This window comes from Morone saxatilis, unplaced genomic scaffold, assembly GCF_004916995.1.
Source record: "Morone saxatilis isolate NCDOM2014 unplaced genomic scaffold, NCSU_SB_2.0 Contig18, whole genome shotgun sequence".
NCBI lineage: Eukaryota > Metazoa > Chordata > Actinopteri > Moronidae > Morone > Morone saxatilis.
Genome location: NW_023339740.1, coordinates 14768989 through 14782943, shown reverse-complemented (window position 1 = coordinate 14782943; position 13955 = coordinate 14768989). Strand labels below are relative to the sequence as shown.

The 13955-nt window shown below is 39.4% G+C and overlaps 2 protein-coding genes across 2 annotated transcripts; both read right to left on the bottom strand.

The window, feature by feature from the left end:
* Positions 1 to 264: 264 nt before the first annotated feature.
* Positions 265 to 5730, bottom strand: nbl1 (NBL1, DAN family BMP antagonist). Its single transcript, XM_035661453.1, has 4 exons — positions 5243 to 5730; positions 3834 to 4014; positions 2228 to 2339; positions 265 to 868 (listed from the first exon to the last, which is right to left on the bottom strand). Exons 2-4 carry the CDS (start codon positions 4004 to 4006, stop codon positions 587 to 589), a joined length of 567 nt encoding a protein of 188 aa, XP_035517346.1. The 5' UTR covers positions 4007 to 4014; positions 5243 to 5730; the 3' UTR covers positions 265 to 586.
* A 2727-nt stretch (positions 5731 to 8457) lies between these two features.
* Positions 8458 to 13150, bottom strand: LOC118327929 (MICOS complex subunit Mic10-like). The gene is made up of 4 exons (XM_035661462.1): positions 13062 to 13150; positions 8922 to 8969; positions 8724 to 8833; positions 8458 to 8628 (listed from the first exon to the last, which is right to left on the bottom strand). The coding sequence occupies exons 1-4, from the start codon at positions 13120 to 13122 to the stop codon at positions 8620 to 8622; spliced, it is 228 nt and encodes a 75-aa protein (XP_035517355.1). The 5' UTR covers positions 13123 to 13150; the 3' UTR covers positions 8458 to 8619.
* Between the last annotated feature and the right edge of the window lie 805 nt (positions 13151 to 13955).

Below are 13955 nucleotides of genomic sequence, written 5' to 3'. Positions count from 1 at the left end.
CATCTATTAAATGTTTGTCCATGACTCGAGTTTTGTTGATCAAAAGAAAAAAACACCATGTGCCCTGACCCAAACCCACACAGCAGCCACATGATAATAAAGAAACTGCTTCATTTTTAGAAACAGTAAAAGGAAGTTGTGGGTACTTCTTTGAACACAAAGACACTTTCTCCAACTCCATTTTTTGTGATACTCGCTGTGACAAGAAAAGGAGAGAGCTAACTAGCCCTTGAGTTAATATAACAAAAGACACAAGGGCAGTCATCACAACAATAGAATTTATTGCATTAAAGCAGATTAAAAGTAATGAGACTACAGCTTATTAACAGACTTTAGTCACGTCTGGATGCACTCATGTGCATTTTTAAATCAGCAAAACAAAAAGAGTGCATAGGCTGGTGTGTTTTAATCTGATAGCATGACTTTGTGAACGTGTGAGTGTGCCTTTAAAGAAACCTTTTAACACAAAGTGAAGGCATATAAAAAAAAGTGTCTTTACAATACTACAGATTGGTACAAAGGATGCGGTGTGGAGGAGAGTAGAGAGGCGGAAGAGATGAGTGACAACAAGAGTCACATGATGAACCTACCCTCCGTCTGATGTATGTGGTAGTGTGTGGTGGTCTGTGTGTGGGTGAGCATGCTTATTAGAGTGTGTGTCTGAAGGGGGCAGAGGGTGAGACTGAGCGCCGCTGAGGGTGTCAGATAAAGATGGAGAGTCCAGGACGTTGTCTGCTGGATACAGCTGCATCACCGCCCCCTCCTGGGCACCTTCCTTACTGCAGGACTGGCAGCTACAGTGGAAGATCCTCTCCACCAGCTTATCCACACGAGGAGACTCTTCACTGCCCGGGCACTCCAGAGTCACCTGTTCTCACACACACACACACACACACACACCCCAAACTTACCCTCCGTGACCTTGTGCACACCTGAAACTTTAACCTGACAGGAAGTGGACTTTATCGGGCTCTCTATTTGGCCTTAGTCTTAAATCTTCCACTTTGTTATATATGGAATGACAATAAAGTTTCTATTCTTTGGTTTGATCTACTACAGTTTTTTCTTTCTTTTTATAGGTATATTTATTTTTTAATATTCTTATTCTCACGTACGTTTCATATTGCTTTTTTGTCCTTAACTATTGATTGTTGCTGTTTATTGTCATCATTATATTCCTGTGTTTAAAACCTGTCTGCAAATGAAATTTCCTTCACGATTAGTTGAAGTTAGTGCTAAATCGTAGTTATACTTTCTTTCCTTCCCAACAAAACAGTGCACATACTGCTATATTTGGATGTGTGTGTGTGTGTGTGTGTGTGTGGTCCCAGATACTGTCAAACTTTCCCTCCTTTGTGTTGTTTTGTCGCTTTGTTAAAATCACAAACGTGTATTTTCATGCTAAGAAACCGATTTCACCATCATTGTAATATCACTGGATTAAGGAATATTGAGAAAAACATTAATACAAAATAAACTGAAAATATACAAGCTCCCTGTAAACCTCAGTGTTGCACAAGCTCTTCTAGCTCTCCAGATCTCACACAACTTCCCCTCACTGTTATCATTACCCACTGAAAATGATCATTCAGCTATTTCATACAGATCAACCACAAGTGCCAAACCAGCATAGAGCAGTATCTACTTTCATGAGACTGACTTAGTTTTGTTTTAAACTGAATTCTGTTTAAAGTCCTGCAACAACAATCACAACCACAGATATAAACATCCATTTCCAGATCATTAGAAGTAAGGTGAGACCGTAAATGCACTTTCTCTGCCCTTTCTCATGCAACAAAAATAGTAAGAAAATTAATGAATCTATCTGGTAACAGCCGTGCACTCCAAGAGATACAATATTTTCCACTGAAACATGAGGCCACCTCACCTGTGGTCCCACCCGCCTAGCTGACCTGGCAGCTTTCCAAACTACATACACCTCACTACAAAGCCTTTGTTGTCGCAAGACTGGATTCCTTCTGGCTAAGAGGGACAATGAACTTCAGAGGAATATCAAATACAGGCTTAAGGTTCATAGGAAACCGCAGAAACTGTGACAGAAATCTATTCAAAATCCTCCATTTATGTTTTTTTTCCCCCTGCTCTGTGTTCGCCAGTGAACAGTGACTGCCATCTTTCATGCTGGAAACTTGTGGTTTGTGTGTGAGTTTGACAAGCCAGTATTGGTGTGTGCTTGCTACATGAGCTAATGTGCAATAACTCTTACCACTTCCCACTGTGTCTGGGCAGGCATGCAGGAGTCACAGTGCACCAGAGACTCTGTTGACTGTGGGAACGTGTTGGGGACGCTGTAACTGAAACACTGGCCCAGACAAGCTCTGTAAGGAGGACAGAGTGCATTATTATCATTGTGCTTACAGACACGACGTTCATGCCTGTGAAAGAAAGAGCTGTGGATGCCTAATAGCCAGAGAAGACACAATCATAAAATAGAGACTTGTTATTTATAAAACTTCTGATTAGAAATGAAAATCATGATTAAGATGATGAGAATGTGTCCTTCACCAAATACTAGTGTGTATATAACACAGGACCACAGTGCTATATTTGCATGTTTTTACCACTGACTGCAGATCAGGAACACTTGACTAATGGATAAGTCTGGTGCTATTCTATTTTTTTTTTTACTGTCAACAAATACCACGAAGTGATCCTTCTGAAAACAAATATTTCTTGTGTCAACCAAAACCTGAAATAGCTTATTCCTCCAGTATGCAAAAACTATTAAAAACACATCACTGAGCCACTTTGTTGAGTGACATGTTCCTTCATTAACATGAACATCGGCTCTGTAGTTTATTTTTAGTCCCACATGCACCATCTTGCTGCTGTAAATACTCACTAGAGAAACAATTCAGCAGCAGAACAATCTGCAATTTTCCACTATTTATTGTTTCTTGAGCTGTTTTAGTTTTCTATTTGGCCTTTGTTTTGGATTAAAGTATATATTGGCCACCTGTTGTTTCAGTAGAATGAAGGCCACAGACAGGTTAGGAAAGTCAGAAAGAACTGAAAGACAGAGTTTTGGTCATTGTTGACAATAAAAAACATGAATTTTATCCGTGTTTTTTATAATATCAGCACCTGCAGTTTTCCAACCATGCAAGGCGCCACATTAGTTACATTGTTTAGTCTTTGCAAGTGGATTTTCATACTTAAAGGTCCAGTGTGTAACATTTAGGAGGATCTATTGTCATAAAGGTAATAGTGTATTATCACCTATTATCATAATAAGAATCATGTTTTCGTTACCATATAATGAACATTTCTATCTACAGACGCCGCTGGTCGTCTTCCATTGAGTCTGCCATGTTGAACCGCCATGTTTCTACGGTAACCCAGAAGGGACAACCCAAACACTGGCTCTAGATAGGGGTGTGTGTGTTTTTTTTACGTGCAGTTGGAGACCATCATACTTTGCGCTTGAAACGGGAGGGGGAAGAGACAGAGTTGCGATCTGCAACTACACCACTAGATGCCACTACATCCTTCACACTGGACCTTTAACTGGAGTTTTTAATAAAATGAAACACAAAACACAAAAATCTGAAATACTATTGTATGTTTAAAATCATGGTTGGTAATAACACAAAAAATTTAGTGAACTGGCCATAAAATGCAAAATCACTAGTGTGTGGTAAGTTGAAGTTCCCAAAACTTTGTGAGTGCCGACCCCCCTCTGTTCCCGACTGAATGAGACACAACTCTGAGGATGCAACTTATTGATATCCAGACATTTCCGGACTATTCACATTTTTCAGCTGCACTGACAGATTGTCAGAGAGAGAGACAGAGAGGGCCTTCATCCTGACCTGTTTTGAATAGAGCGAGGCTGACATCCCGTGTGCCCGACTATCTGTGTGATGTTCTTGGCTTCGCACCAGGCGCTCTTGTCAGGGAACAGCGCCAGGCGGTTGATGTGTGCAGGCGGTGCTGCTGAATACAGTGCAAACAGTGCGCAGCAAATCTGAATCCTCTGCCACATGACTGCACCTAAAGGGGCAGAAAAAACCACAGCATGTTACCGCTCTGTTAACCTTGTTCCAGACAAAAAACACACACTCAAAAGGGAATCTCTTCATGTTTTCTGGTTCGACTGGTCAGGTATTGTCTGGTTTCAGTCAATACAAAATTTGAATTTTGCATTTCCCTGCAGATGTGGACTGACAACTTCCTGGTGAAACATGTCCCTGTGCTTTATGTTTTATCATGTTTGGCTTATTTGAATAATTAAAAGAGATAATTTCCTAACTATCTGAATCAGCAGCTGCCTGGAGAACACCATGGATTCATATTGTCCCAAAAATGAGACAATATGACCAATGGGGGAGGGAGACAAATGTCTGCTCCATACCACCTGACTCTAAAGTCTGTCCTCTGCTCTGGTTCACTCTCTTCTTTAAAAATGCCTCAACCAGTCACGTCATTTACAACCTACAAAATCGCTTTCTCCTGCTGCTTATAAAACAGTGTCCAGTGGTCACCCACGTAGACTCCTTTACACACTCTCCAGCTCTCCCATATGGCTCTGACACAAGCAGCCCCATCTACCAGGCTCAGCAGGGCTCTCTCTCTATTGTATGCAGATATAACAGATAAAGACTGGAGTGTGCTGTTGTGAGAGGGGGGATGTTGTTTAATAAGACTTCAAGAGTCCAGGATACTTTCTTTAAACCCTTGCAGGTCTGAGCACCCTAAGGATAGTTAAAGTAACGCGTTACAGTAACAAATTAGTTACAGTTTCTAAATGGGTTCACGTTACAGTGTGTCACGACGAATAAAAACTTGTTATTTGTCCATTTGGCAGTTTAAATACTTTTAAACTATTAAATCTGACTATTTGAATAGTTAACTCAATCGTGCGTAACAGGATCAGTGTCCAGTAACGTAACGCACGTTAACGTCAGTTTTCTCGAGGTTAAAGAAATCTTCTTTTTATGGCTTTCGTTTTATTTACCACAATATCCACCTCAATTTCTTCCCGGGTTTTCTTTTTCATGGGGTTTTCTCCAGTTACTTCGGAAGGTAGTTGAGGTCGCAAATAACCTTTAACTTTAGTTTATAAAGTACAAAAAGTACCAAAAGCTGTTAAATCCGCTCTCTGAGGGAGACTAACTACAGTTACTGAAGTACTGGTAACGTTACTTTTCAAACTAGTAACGAGTAGTGAAGTACTTTAAGGGTAACGAGCCTCTCAACAGCGGTCGTTATTGACACTTACCACCCCTCACCGACCCCGGGTAACAGCCAGTTGAGCACTGCGCAACGTCCCGCTGAGCCCCCTCTCCAAAACCTGGACACGGGCTCCCAAAACCGGAGGATGCGGCTCGCCGTCGGATATCACCGTACGCTGATAATTAAAGGAAAATATGAGCACTTAGAGAGCGGCGAGGATAAATCCGAGCCCAGTCTGTCATACAACAGTTACATCATCCGGAAAGAAAAAGAACCGTCCGTCCGACGGGGAAGGATGGGGAGATGGGGTAACTTATGTGCGCTATCTCATCTCCGAGTCCATCAGCTCAGACCGTCCCTCCCCTTTGTTCTGTTCCCGTCCAGTGTTAAATTCCCTTGTAACTCCACTGCAAGAAAGAAAGAAAGGAAAAAAAAAAACACACTTTCCAAGTTGTTGCCTTTTGTTGTAAAACTCTGAAGCAGGGGTTAGGCGCGGTTGAGCCCTCCGACAGGGGTCCTGCTGTGCCGTTTCTGGACGAAAGAAAACGGGGAGGGAGGGAAACTTGTTGGGAAAGGTTTCAAATGTTTCCTACAGGAGCGAGCCGAGGCTGCAGATCAGATTTATAGGATAAAAATGCCAATATAATAAGATTAATAAACAATTGTGCATATTTACAGCCATCCACTAACGTTGCAGACACATCTGGCTTTGCTTTACCGACATGTGTTTTTAGATTTTAAAATTTAAACACTACTAACGGTATGAAATTGCAATACAACTGGAAAACAGATGTGAGTCAGTGCCCTGGTCCACTTTATTTAACACTTTTCCCTCAACATTAAAAGCACCTTTAAGTTGAAATGATACAAGTTGCTTAACTATAAACGCATGACAACTTGATCTAATTAAGACCCCTCAGTATGAAACCAACTGACTGACTCATGACTTGCTGAAAGGCATGAGGTTCCCTGGTGTTGGTGACCTGTGAGTGGGCTCCTTTAAAATCCAGTGGGAAAATGGGCCCGACCATTTGGGTTGTGGAATATGATGCTCAAGTCAGCCTCTGGTAAATGTCTTTTCTGCCTCAAAACTACTGACATTAGCATTCAGTGGAGAAAGAGGTATTCAGATTGTAGAGGGGAAAAAACTCAACAAATTTGAAGCAATAGTAAACATTATATAGATTTAATTGTAGTGTTACACTTACGCAAATTCAAGATAGTTGTGCAGTATTTTACTTTATACCTTAACTACATTTTACCAGGGAATTATTTATTTGACATGAATTTAATTAATTTACATACAAAAACTTATATGATCAGGTTATAAAATATAATTCACTGTTACACATAAGAATTAACCAACAATAAATTAAATCATTTATTTAAAATCATGTCCACCTCTACCGACTACAGCAGTAAAATTCTACTTACACAAATAATAATCACTAATAATAATTTTCTGTATTACTTTTGATACCTATATGTAAATTTTGTTGATAATACTTTTAAATAACATTTTCACTGCTGGACTTTTACATGTAGGATTAAAGTATTTTTACAGCGTGGTGTTGCTACATTTAGGTAAAAGGTCTGAATACTTCCTCCCCTACTGGTTGTGACTGGTGCAGTGCCCGTATCTAACTACTATACTGCCACAGCCGACTGATGGGTAGTTCGAACTACAGCATCATATTTCATGAGTTATGTTTCATATGTAAAACCTTTATCTGCCACAAAGTAGGTAACAACTGTAAATGTGTTGCAGTGGAGAAAAAAAGTAAAATATTTCCATTTGAAAACTATATAGTTGCTCAAAATGAAATATAAATTACATGTGCCTTGAAATTCCCCTCACGTAGAGTACTTAAAGCTAAATCAGCTAATTTAAATTCCAGGCTCATTGGCTTTTTCAGGCAACATCAGCAGCAGCAGCTGCAGTCAAACAGCAGCACACATGGCATGTCTGGTCTTATATTTCATGCCAGACATTCACCAACCCTGACTGAACAGTTCTGAGCCATTAGATGAACAAATGTGATTAAGTAGCATTATTAGTCTGGTACTTATGATTCATCATGGAGAAGTTTTCAGACAGGCACAGACAGGTAAGGCCTATGGGTTTTTGGCTGCCCTTTTACACCTCAGCTGTGTCACTCGTCCCCCTCTCTCACACACACACATACACACACACCCCATTCCTGCACTTCATCCTACCAGTGCAGCCTTGCTTACAGGTGTTCAGCCTGGCGTGTGTCCATAAGCACCCCTATCCGTTTCATGCTTCACTTGCAAACAAATATTTTAATGGACAGGGGACGAGTGACATGGCTTAATTTCTGACATTGCTCATTATGTGCTTACATTGCTGGGAAAACTGTTACTATGATGGAGAAGGAAAATATGATTGTGTGTGTATGTGTGTGTGTAGAATAGAGACCGTACATGCGCCAGTGTTTTCTTTGATGTGAAAGTGTAAACCATGTGTTATGTTCAGAGTGCAAAGTGCAGAACTCACCTGTTTGTAATAAGACCGAGCTCCAGTCCAGAAATGGCATTCCTCTGCATTCCACGGATTCTGCTTCACCAGGGGGCTGGATAAATGTGTGCGCGTGCACACGCTCACACAAACAATCCCTTTCCTCTCCTCTCCTAGCAGGCCCATGCAACCACACATAAGTGATCAATCACACTCAAAACAATCTCGGCGGACAGACATACAGCCAATGAATACACAAGACGTAAGAGATTCCTCCTGATATGAAGACGTGTGCTTTTCCAACTCCCTGTGACGAAAAGAGTCACGGTCACGGCGAAGATTCTTGTCCAACTCACGCAACAGGGCCACGATGCATGAAATACTGTGCAAATGCTTGGTCTAGCATGAGTGAAGATCAGACTGTGTTACTTCCCTGTCTGCAGAGAGGAATCTACCCATTCATGGTATTGAGAGAAACCCACATCTATAAATAGGTTGACACCATCTACATGACAAATGAATGCAAACATGAGTTTCTTTCTTTTAAAGTCTCTTTTAACACCAGCATTAGTCTTCCACAAACTGTATTTTCTTTATTCCATCATTCTGTGCAACTTTTCTTCCTCCCACTCTCTAACAGGGCTGCAGATGCTGAACCTGGCCCTCATTCCAAAACAGCAGGAGCTCGAGTCTCCCAGCTCATTAACACACAAAATTACCTCCCACCCCCAAACCACATTTTATTCTCCTCAAACATGCACACAGAAAAACAGAGAGAGAAATAGAGTTTTCCATATATCACTTTATTAAATATACATCGACTGCCCTTTGATAAACACAATGTGGGCATGGTTCAACATTAGTGCCGGGACAGAAATGAGCATCAAAATAACAAGGACAACACAAAGACAGATGAGAAACGTCTCCTCATCTTCAGTCCTTCACTATTGGTCCTGTAAATGAACACACACAGAAACCAGGATGTGTTAGTGTGTCACAAACCTCTGACAAACAATACATCTTATACATCTTACCCCTCCGTACTCACCTTAACCACGCGGCCATGAATCAGGTATGGTGACCTGAAGTCATGCTGGCAGTTGGCATATCCCATGCCGAGTCCCAAACCTGAACCAAATGAGACAGGCCATGTGCGACCTGGGGGGAAAAAAACAGTCAAATATATGATTAGCAAAAAAAACACCCCCCAAAAAATCTAACATTTACCTTAAGAAAGTGGACTTACGTTTAAAGAACAGGACAGAGAACATAATGCCCACACCAAGGCCAGTTACTGCAAAGAGGAAGAAAAAAAAAAAAAGAGTGACGTGATTAAACTCCACATTCAAATAATTTGACTCAAGCACTGAGGTAATGTGATCGTGTCTGATCCAGTGTAAAAACTGGCTGGCATAGATGTAAATCTGTTGTAATGAGGTCAGTGGGGTGCCGCTATTAGGGTTTGATGCAAGAGTTGGTAAACGGCACAAGTTAGCAAGACATTGCTCATTAAGAAAAGAAAGGGAGAGGAAAAGCAGCAAGAGCACAAACTTCCAAGAAACAAAGAAAAACAGTAAAAAGGGGTGCAAGAGAGGGGGAAATGAGTTCGAAAGGGAGAAATGACAGTGTCCATGAGACAGAGGGCAGGAGAGGTAATAGGTCAAAGAGTGCACACACATCAGGTAAGGCTCAGACCAGCGTAGGATCTTGGAGGAGGAATGTGTTTGTGCGCTTAACTTCACCTCGCTGCAGGCCACACCACACCCAACAGCAGGCCAGCCAGCACAGAAAACACATAAAAACAGCCATTTGGGCCCCTCCGACTCTTAATTGGATTCAGGGAGCTATGCAGCATGACCGATTTGCCTGAACCAGAACCCTCAGACTGTTCTCTATTACACAACTTACAAATGTCAAACAAGACCACAAAAGATCTCATATACACTCATTATCAGCACAGAACAACAACAAATCATTGTCCTCTGCATCCATCCATCCCTTTCGAGCACAGATTCAGTTAAAATTTAAGGTTCTCCGTCTGTTGCAGCCTCAATCTTTCTTTTCTCTTCGGCCAGAATATTTCTGAAGCCTCTGATTTTCCACTGACAGTAATACAGTAAAAGCATTGGCAAAATATGAGGGCAGATCAACATCTCATTTTGGCATCCTTTCTCTTTGTCTGGACATCTCCAAGGGGGATGGATTATAACAAAAACATTTGTGCTGGAGTAGAATGAAATGTATAACCCACAGGCCAGAAAGTACGCAGTAAAATTTTGCCAGAAAACAAAGTCCAGAGCTGGTAATTGTATTGTTATTCATTTGTTCATAATTTCAAGTATTTTCTGGAAATGGCATCAATAAAGACATTCATTTTCAATCAAAGTCATTTTTTGAATTTAGTTAAAAATATAACTTGAGTGGTATAACTCTGGCACATGTCTTTTGCTCAACATTGCAACTGTAAAATGAATGTGACAGCACATTTCTTTGTAGAACTAATGAGGTTTCTGTGTGTTGGAGGGGATGATGTTTACGAATGAAAGATATAATCTTACCTAACATGACTAGGTGACTTATTACTGTGAAGTAAAGTAAATTATTTTCTTTTAATTGCGCAGCACTCCTTACAGCTGTTTTTATTTCAAGTTTTTGAGCCATGTTGGCTGCATCTAGAGATAAATAGAGATGTGAAAGCACATAGATCTTGTAGGAAAAAAAAAATTCTCAGAAGTGTGCCAGTGAACTGAAGACTATTAGGAAAGAATACCAAAGACATAATTCATTCATAGAAGAATTTGTCTTTTTTGAGTCCTAGTTCGACCAGTGTGTAGAATTTAGTGTCATCTAGTGGCGTAGTTTCAGACTGCAACTCCCTCGCTTCACCATGCACTTCCAAGCAGAAAAGAGAAATTATGGTTGTTGTGAAACACTGAATGGTCCTATCTAGAGCAGTGTTTGATTTGTCCCTTCTTATTTTCAGGTGTTTATACACTAATAGAAACATTAATCTGAATATTACATTCAATTTCTACCAATAAATCCTCATAAATGTTTCACACTGGACATTCAAAAGATAACTTTGGAGTCATACTGCTTCTGTTGCACTCAATACCTCAAATATCAAAAGGTCTGTTCACAGAATAACAGATCTGAGCGTTTTATTTACATGCAGCCATTTTTAACAACAGTATGACTGACATGGTTATTAACAAACAGAAAAATGAGACGGTAGTGAAAATGACTGGCCTGTCTAATTCCAATATTGTTTAGTTCCTCAAATCAAATATTATTAATAATCACTGTAGTTTCCTGTTATGAAGAGGATATTGTGGATTGTCTCCTTCCCTATCATAAATGCATAACAGACTTTTCTTTCCATTTACAATAAGAGGCTGGATCTGACCTCTATCTTGGTCTATTCACTTTAATCATTTGGCAGTTTATAATAACCCTCTTCCTTTGTCTGTTTTGATATCCAGAAATAATCTGAACCCTGTGGCACTTCATATAAAATATAGTGTCGAGGCATTAAAGGACGCCGACTTTTTATGTGGTTATTTCGGTTATAGGAATTATAAAATTGTCTCAAAATGAATCATTCATTATATTGTAACACACTTACAAATGCTACGCAAAATAAGCAAAATGTCATCTTCCTGAATGATCATAGAAAGTTCGAACTAACAAAAAAAGAAACTTTTGAACAACCCCCCGAGCAGAACATATGCTGCAGAGTTTCTCTGGCTACTAGAGACACCTTGGCACAGCTGGCAGTTTGCTGCACCAAGCGAGCTCAAAGAAATGCCACAATGCAGATGTTTTTCCTCCCAGCAAGAAACATATTTTATTGTGCTGAAGTTGACGTCATTAAATGTCTTTTGGGACAGATTGTTTTCCAGTCTAAGCATTTGAGTGCATTTGAACAGTGTTCAAATACCACAGATAAACTCCTGCATAAAGACACCACTGTGATATTCTCCACACTGTAACGCAGTGTTTTTTCATCAGCAGCTTCAGTCAAGTACAGAGCCGATGGATGGAACCAAAACATCTATTAGTTTTAATATTATGGTCTGAATATACCTATTTATGTTGTTAATCAATAGATGGATTTAAATTCAAATGTCTGTTGTGAACTGTTGAGTACCTTTTGATTGTCCATTTACTATAACATTGAAATTAAAGTAAATGTTATATTCATTGCTGTTTTCATTGCTGGTGACAGTAGGAACAGAAGAGAGTAAAACTGCTCAGTTTGTTCTCTTTCTTTCTCTTCCTGCTGATAATGAGCAAATTTAGCAAAAATATAATTTTAAATGCAGACTTTATTTGTTAATCAGGTTTTTTTAATTAAAATGTTCATTTCATTTGTTTCTACTTTCCAGTTGTTTCCTGAACTGCCGGAGCAACAGACAGACGATAAAACTGGAAAGGACTCAAAAATCATAACGTTGTATGCCAAACAAAAACGGAAAACTTTAACAAACAGGAACACTGTTCACGAGCAGACCATCGCCAACACTGGCCTAAAGAATCTTACTTAAACCTATTTGCTACAGGACACTATCACGCTGCACAGCTGATGTTATTATTCTATTATTATTATTTATATTTATGAGACAGGATTCAATCACCATGTTATGCTCAGTCTGACAGACAACAGAAATAGAACAATATGTAAATGGCCACATATGTGACTTTAGGCGTTTTAGTGTTTTTTTTCTAACCCAGCTTAGTGTGGATGTGGTGTGAGTTGAATCTGAACCTCTGACAGTCTCAATAAAACAGGTGCTTCTGTTATTTTGTACCCTGCATGTTTTTATTTTTTTATTTTACCAGCCTTTTGGAGATATGCTTTACCTTTAAGGGCTAGATTTTGAACTGAATTATGACCCCCAGAGTAGGACCATATATTATTTGGTGGTATTTAACTGTAAAATAATGATTTAAGTTGTGGGTGATGGAGAGAGAGAGAGAGAGAGAGAGAGAGAGAAAAATGAGACGTTCTGGGAATCAGGAAAATTGAGCTAAAAATGAACAGAATGATCCTTTACGGCTGTAACACACCCTCCATATTCTGACTTTATTGAACAGTGTGTTAATCAAACACACTCTTACTAGTATAAAAAAAGACCATGTAGTCTTCTTTAATCACAATGCCACCTCAAATAAAAACACCGCTAACGTTAATGTTAGTTTCATCCATTCAGTTCACAGTTGACCTCAGTAGACTGTCCAAGCATGGTCCCACTAATGTCCCGAACAAAAGGACAAAGACTGCAGCCTGGACCCGTGGCGAGGCTCGTTTACCAGGTGTAATATACTGCACATTGTCTACTGACACCGTTCAATAATTATATGGCATGTACGAAGAGATATTAACCTGTTTTCACGGCTGTATCAGCAAGACAGCGGTCCCATTTCCGTCCGTGTTCATCCGCCATGTTTTCAGCTGTCAGGAAGATCCGCAAAATATCGCGAGAGTGAGATGAAGTCACTTGAACTCACCAGACTGCCTCCTTCTTCCTTCACAGTGTTAATCTTTCTGCTATATACTGTTCATTTAGACAATAATAACTCTGAGTTTTTTAATCAACGTAAAAAACAACAACAAAAAAACGAGTGAAAAACACTTTTGATATCTTATTCATTAAATCAAACAATAGGGTAGGAATAGTGAGGACATACAGTTTAACCTGCATATTCACACTTCATATTTCTCAATTTATGATTATTTCTCACTGTGAAAATATTTAAAGTTTATTTATACCTAATTTCATAACTTTATCGCTGTCATTTTAGTCTGTTATTCATAAATCTGACTGTATGTGATAAAAGTTCTTCTGTACATTACAACTTCTTCTTCATTGCCCATACAGTGAATGCACAAGAAATTATGCATGTATGGAAAACTATCACTTCCCATTTAATTCTAATGCTAGGATATCTACCACTGGATTAAATATCTTTCTTATATGTTTTGGCTGTGATATAATCTTAATGTGGCATATTTCTACTAATAAAAAACATGTAGTTTTTCAAAAGCACTTGATTCGTTCATACTAACATGAAGACTAGTTGCTGAAAGCCAAAGTGCTGCTTCCCACACACAGTCAATAATATACAGATGTTGGTGAGGTTTACAAGCAGGTTTCCCATTTACAAACAATCCAGGATGCAAGCATTGCTTCAGGGCAGAAAGTATATTTGTACAATGTCATGACAGCTTTGATATGGAGATGTTGAGAAATAAATTTGAAATATTTATAAATAATTA

What these genes read in the sequence shown, in the direction of transcription:
- nbl1 (XM_035661453.1), bottom strand. Translation starts at nt 4,006, where the DNA reads ATGTGGCAGAGGATTCAGATTTGCTGCGCACTGTTTGCACTGTATTCA. An exon ending in CCTCGCTCTATTCAAAACAG is followed by an intron (nt 2,340 to 3,833) that starts GTCAGGATGAAG and finishes TCCTCCTTACAG; the next exon opens with AGCTTGTCTGGGCCAGTGTT. An exon ending in CCCAGACACAGTGGGAAGTG is followed by an intron (nt 869 to 2,227) that starts GTAAGAGTTATT and finishes GTGTGAGAACAG; the next exon opens with GTGACTCTGGAGTGCCCGGG.
- LOC118327929 (XM_035661462.1), bottom strand. Translation starts at nt 13,122, where the DNA reads ATGGCGGATGAACACGGACGGAAATGGGACCGCTGTCTTGCTGATACA. An exon ending in TGATACAGCCGTGAAAACAG is followed by an intron (nt 8,970 to 13,061) that starts GTTAATATCTCT and finishes TCCTCTTTGCAG; the next exon opens with TAACTGGCCTTGGTGTGGGC. An exon ending in CTCTGTCCTGTTCTTTAAAC is followed by an intron (nt 8,834 to 8,921) that starts GTAAGTCCACTT and finishes TTTTCCCCCCAG; the next exon opens with GTCGCACATGGCCTGTCTCA.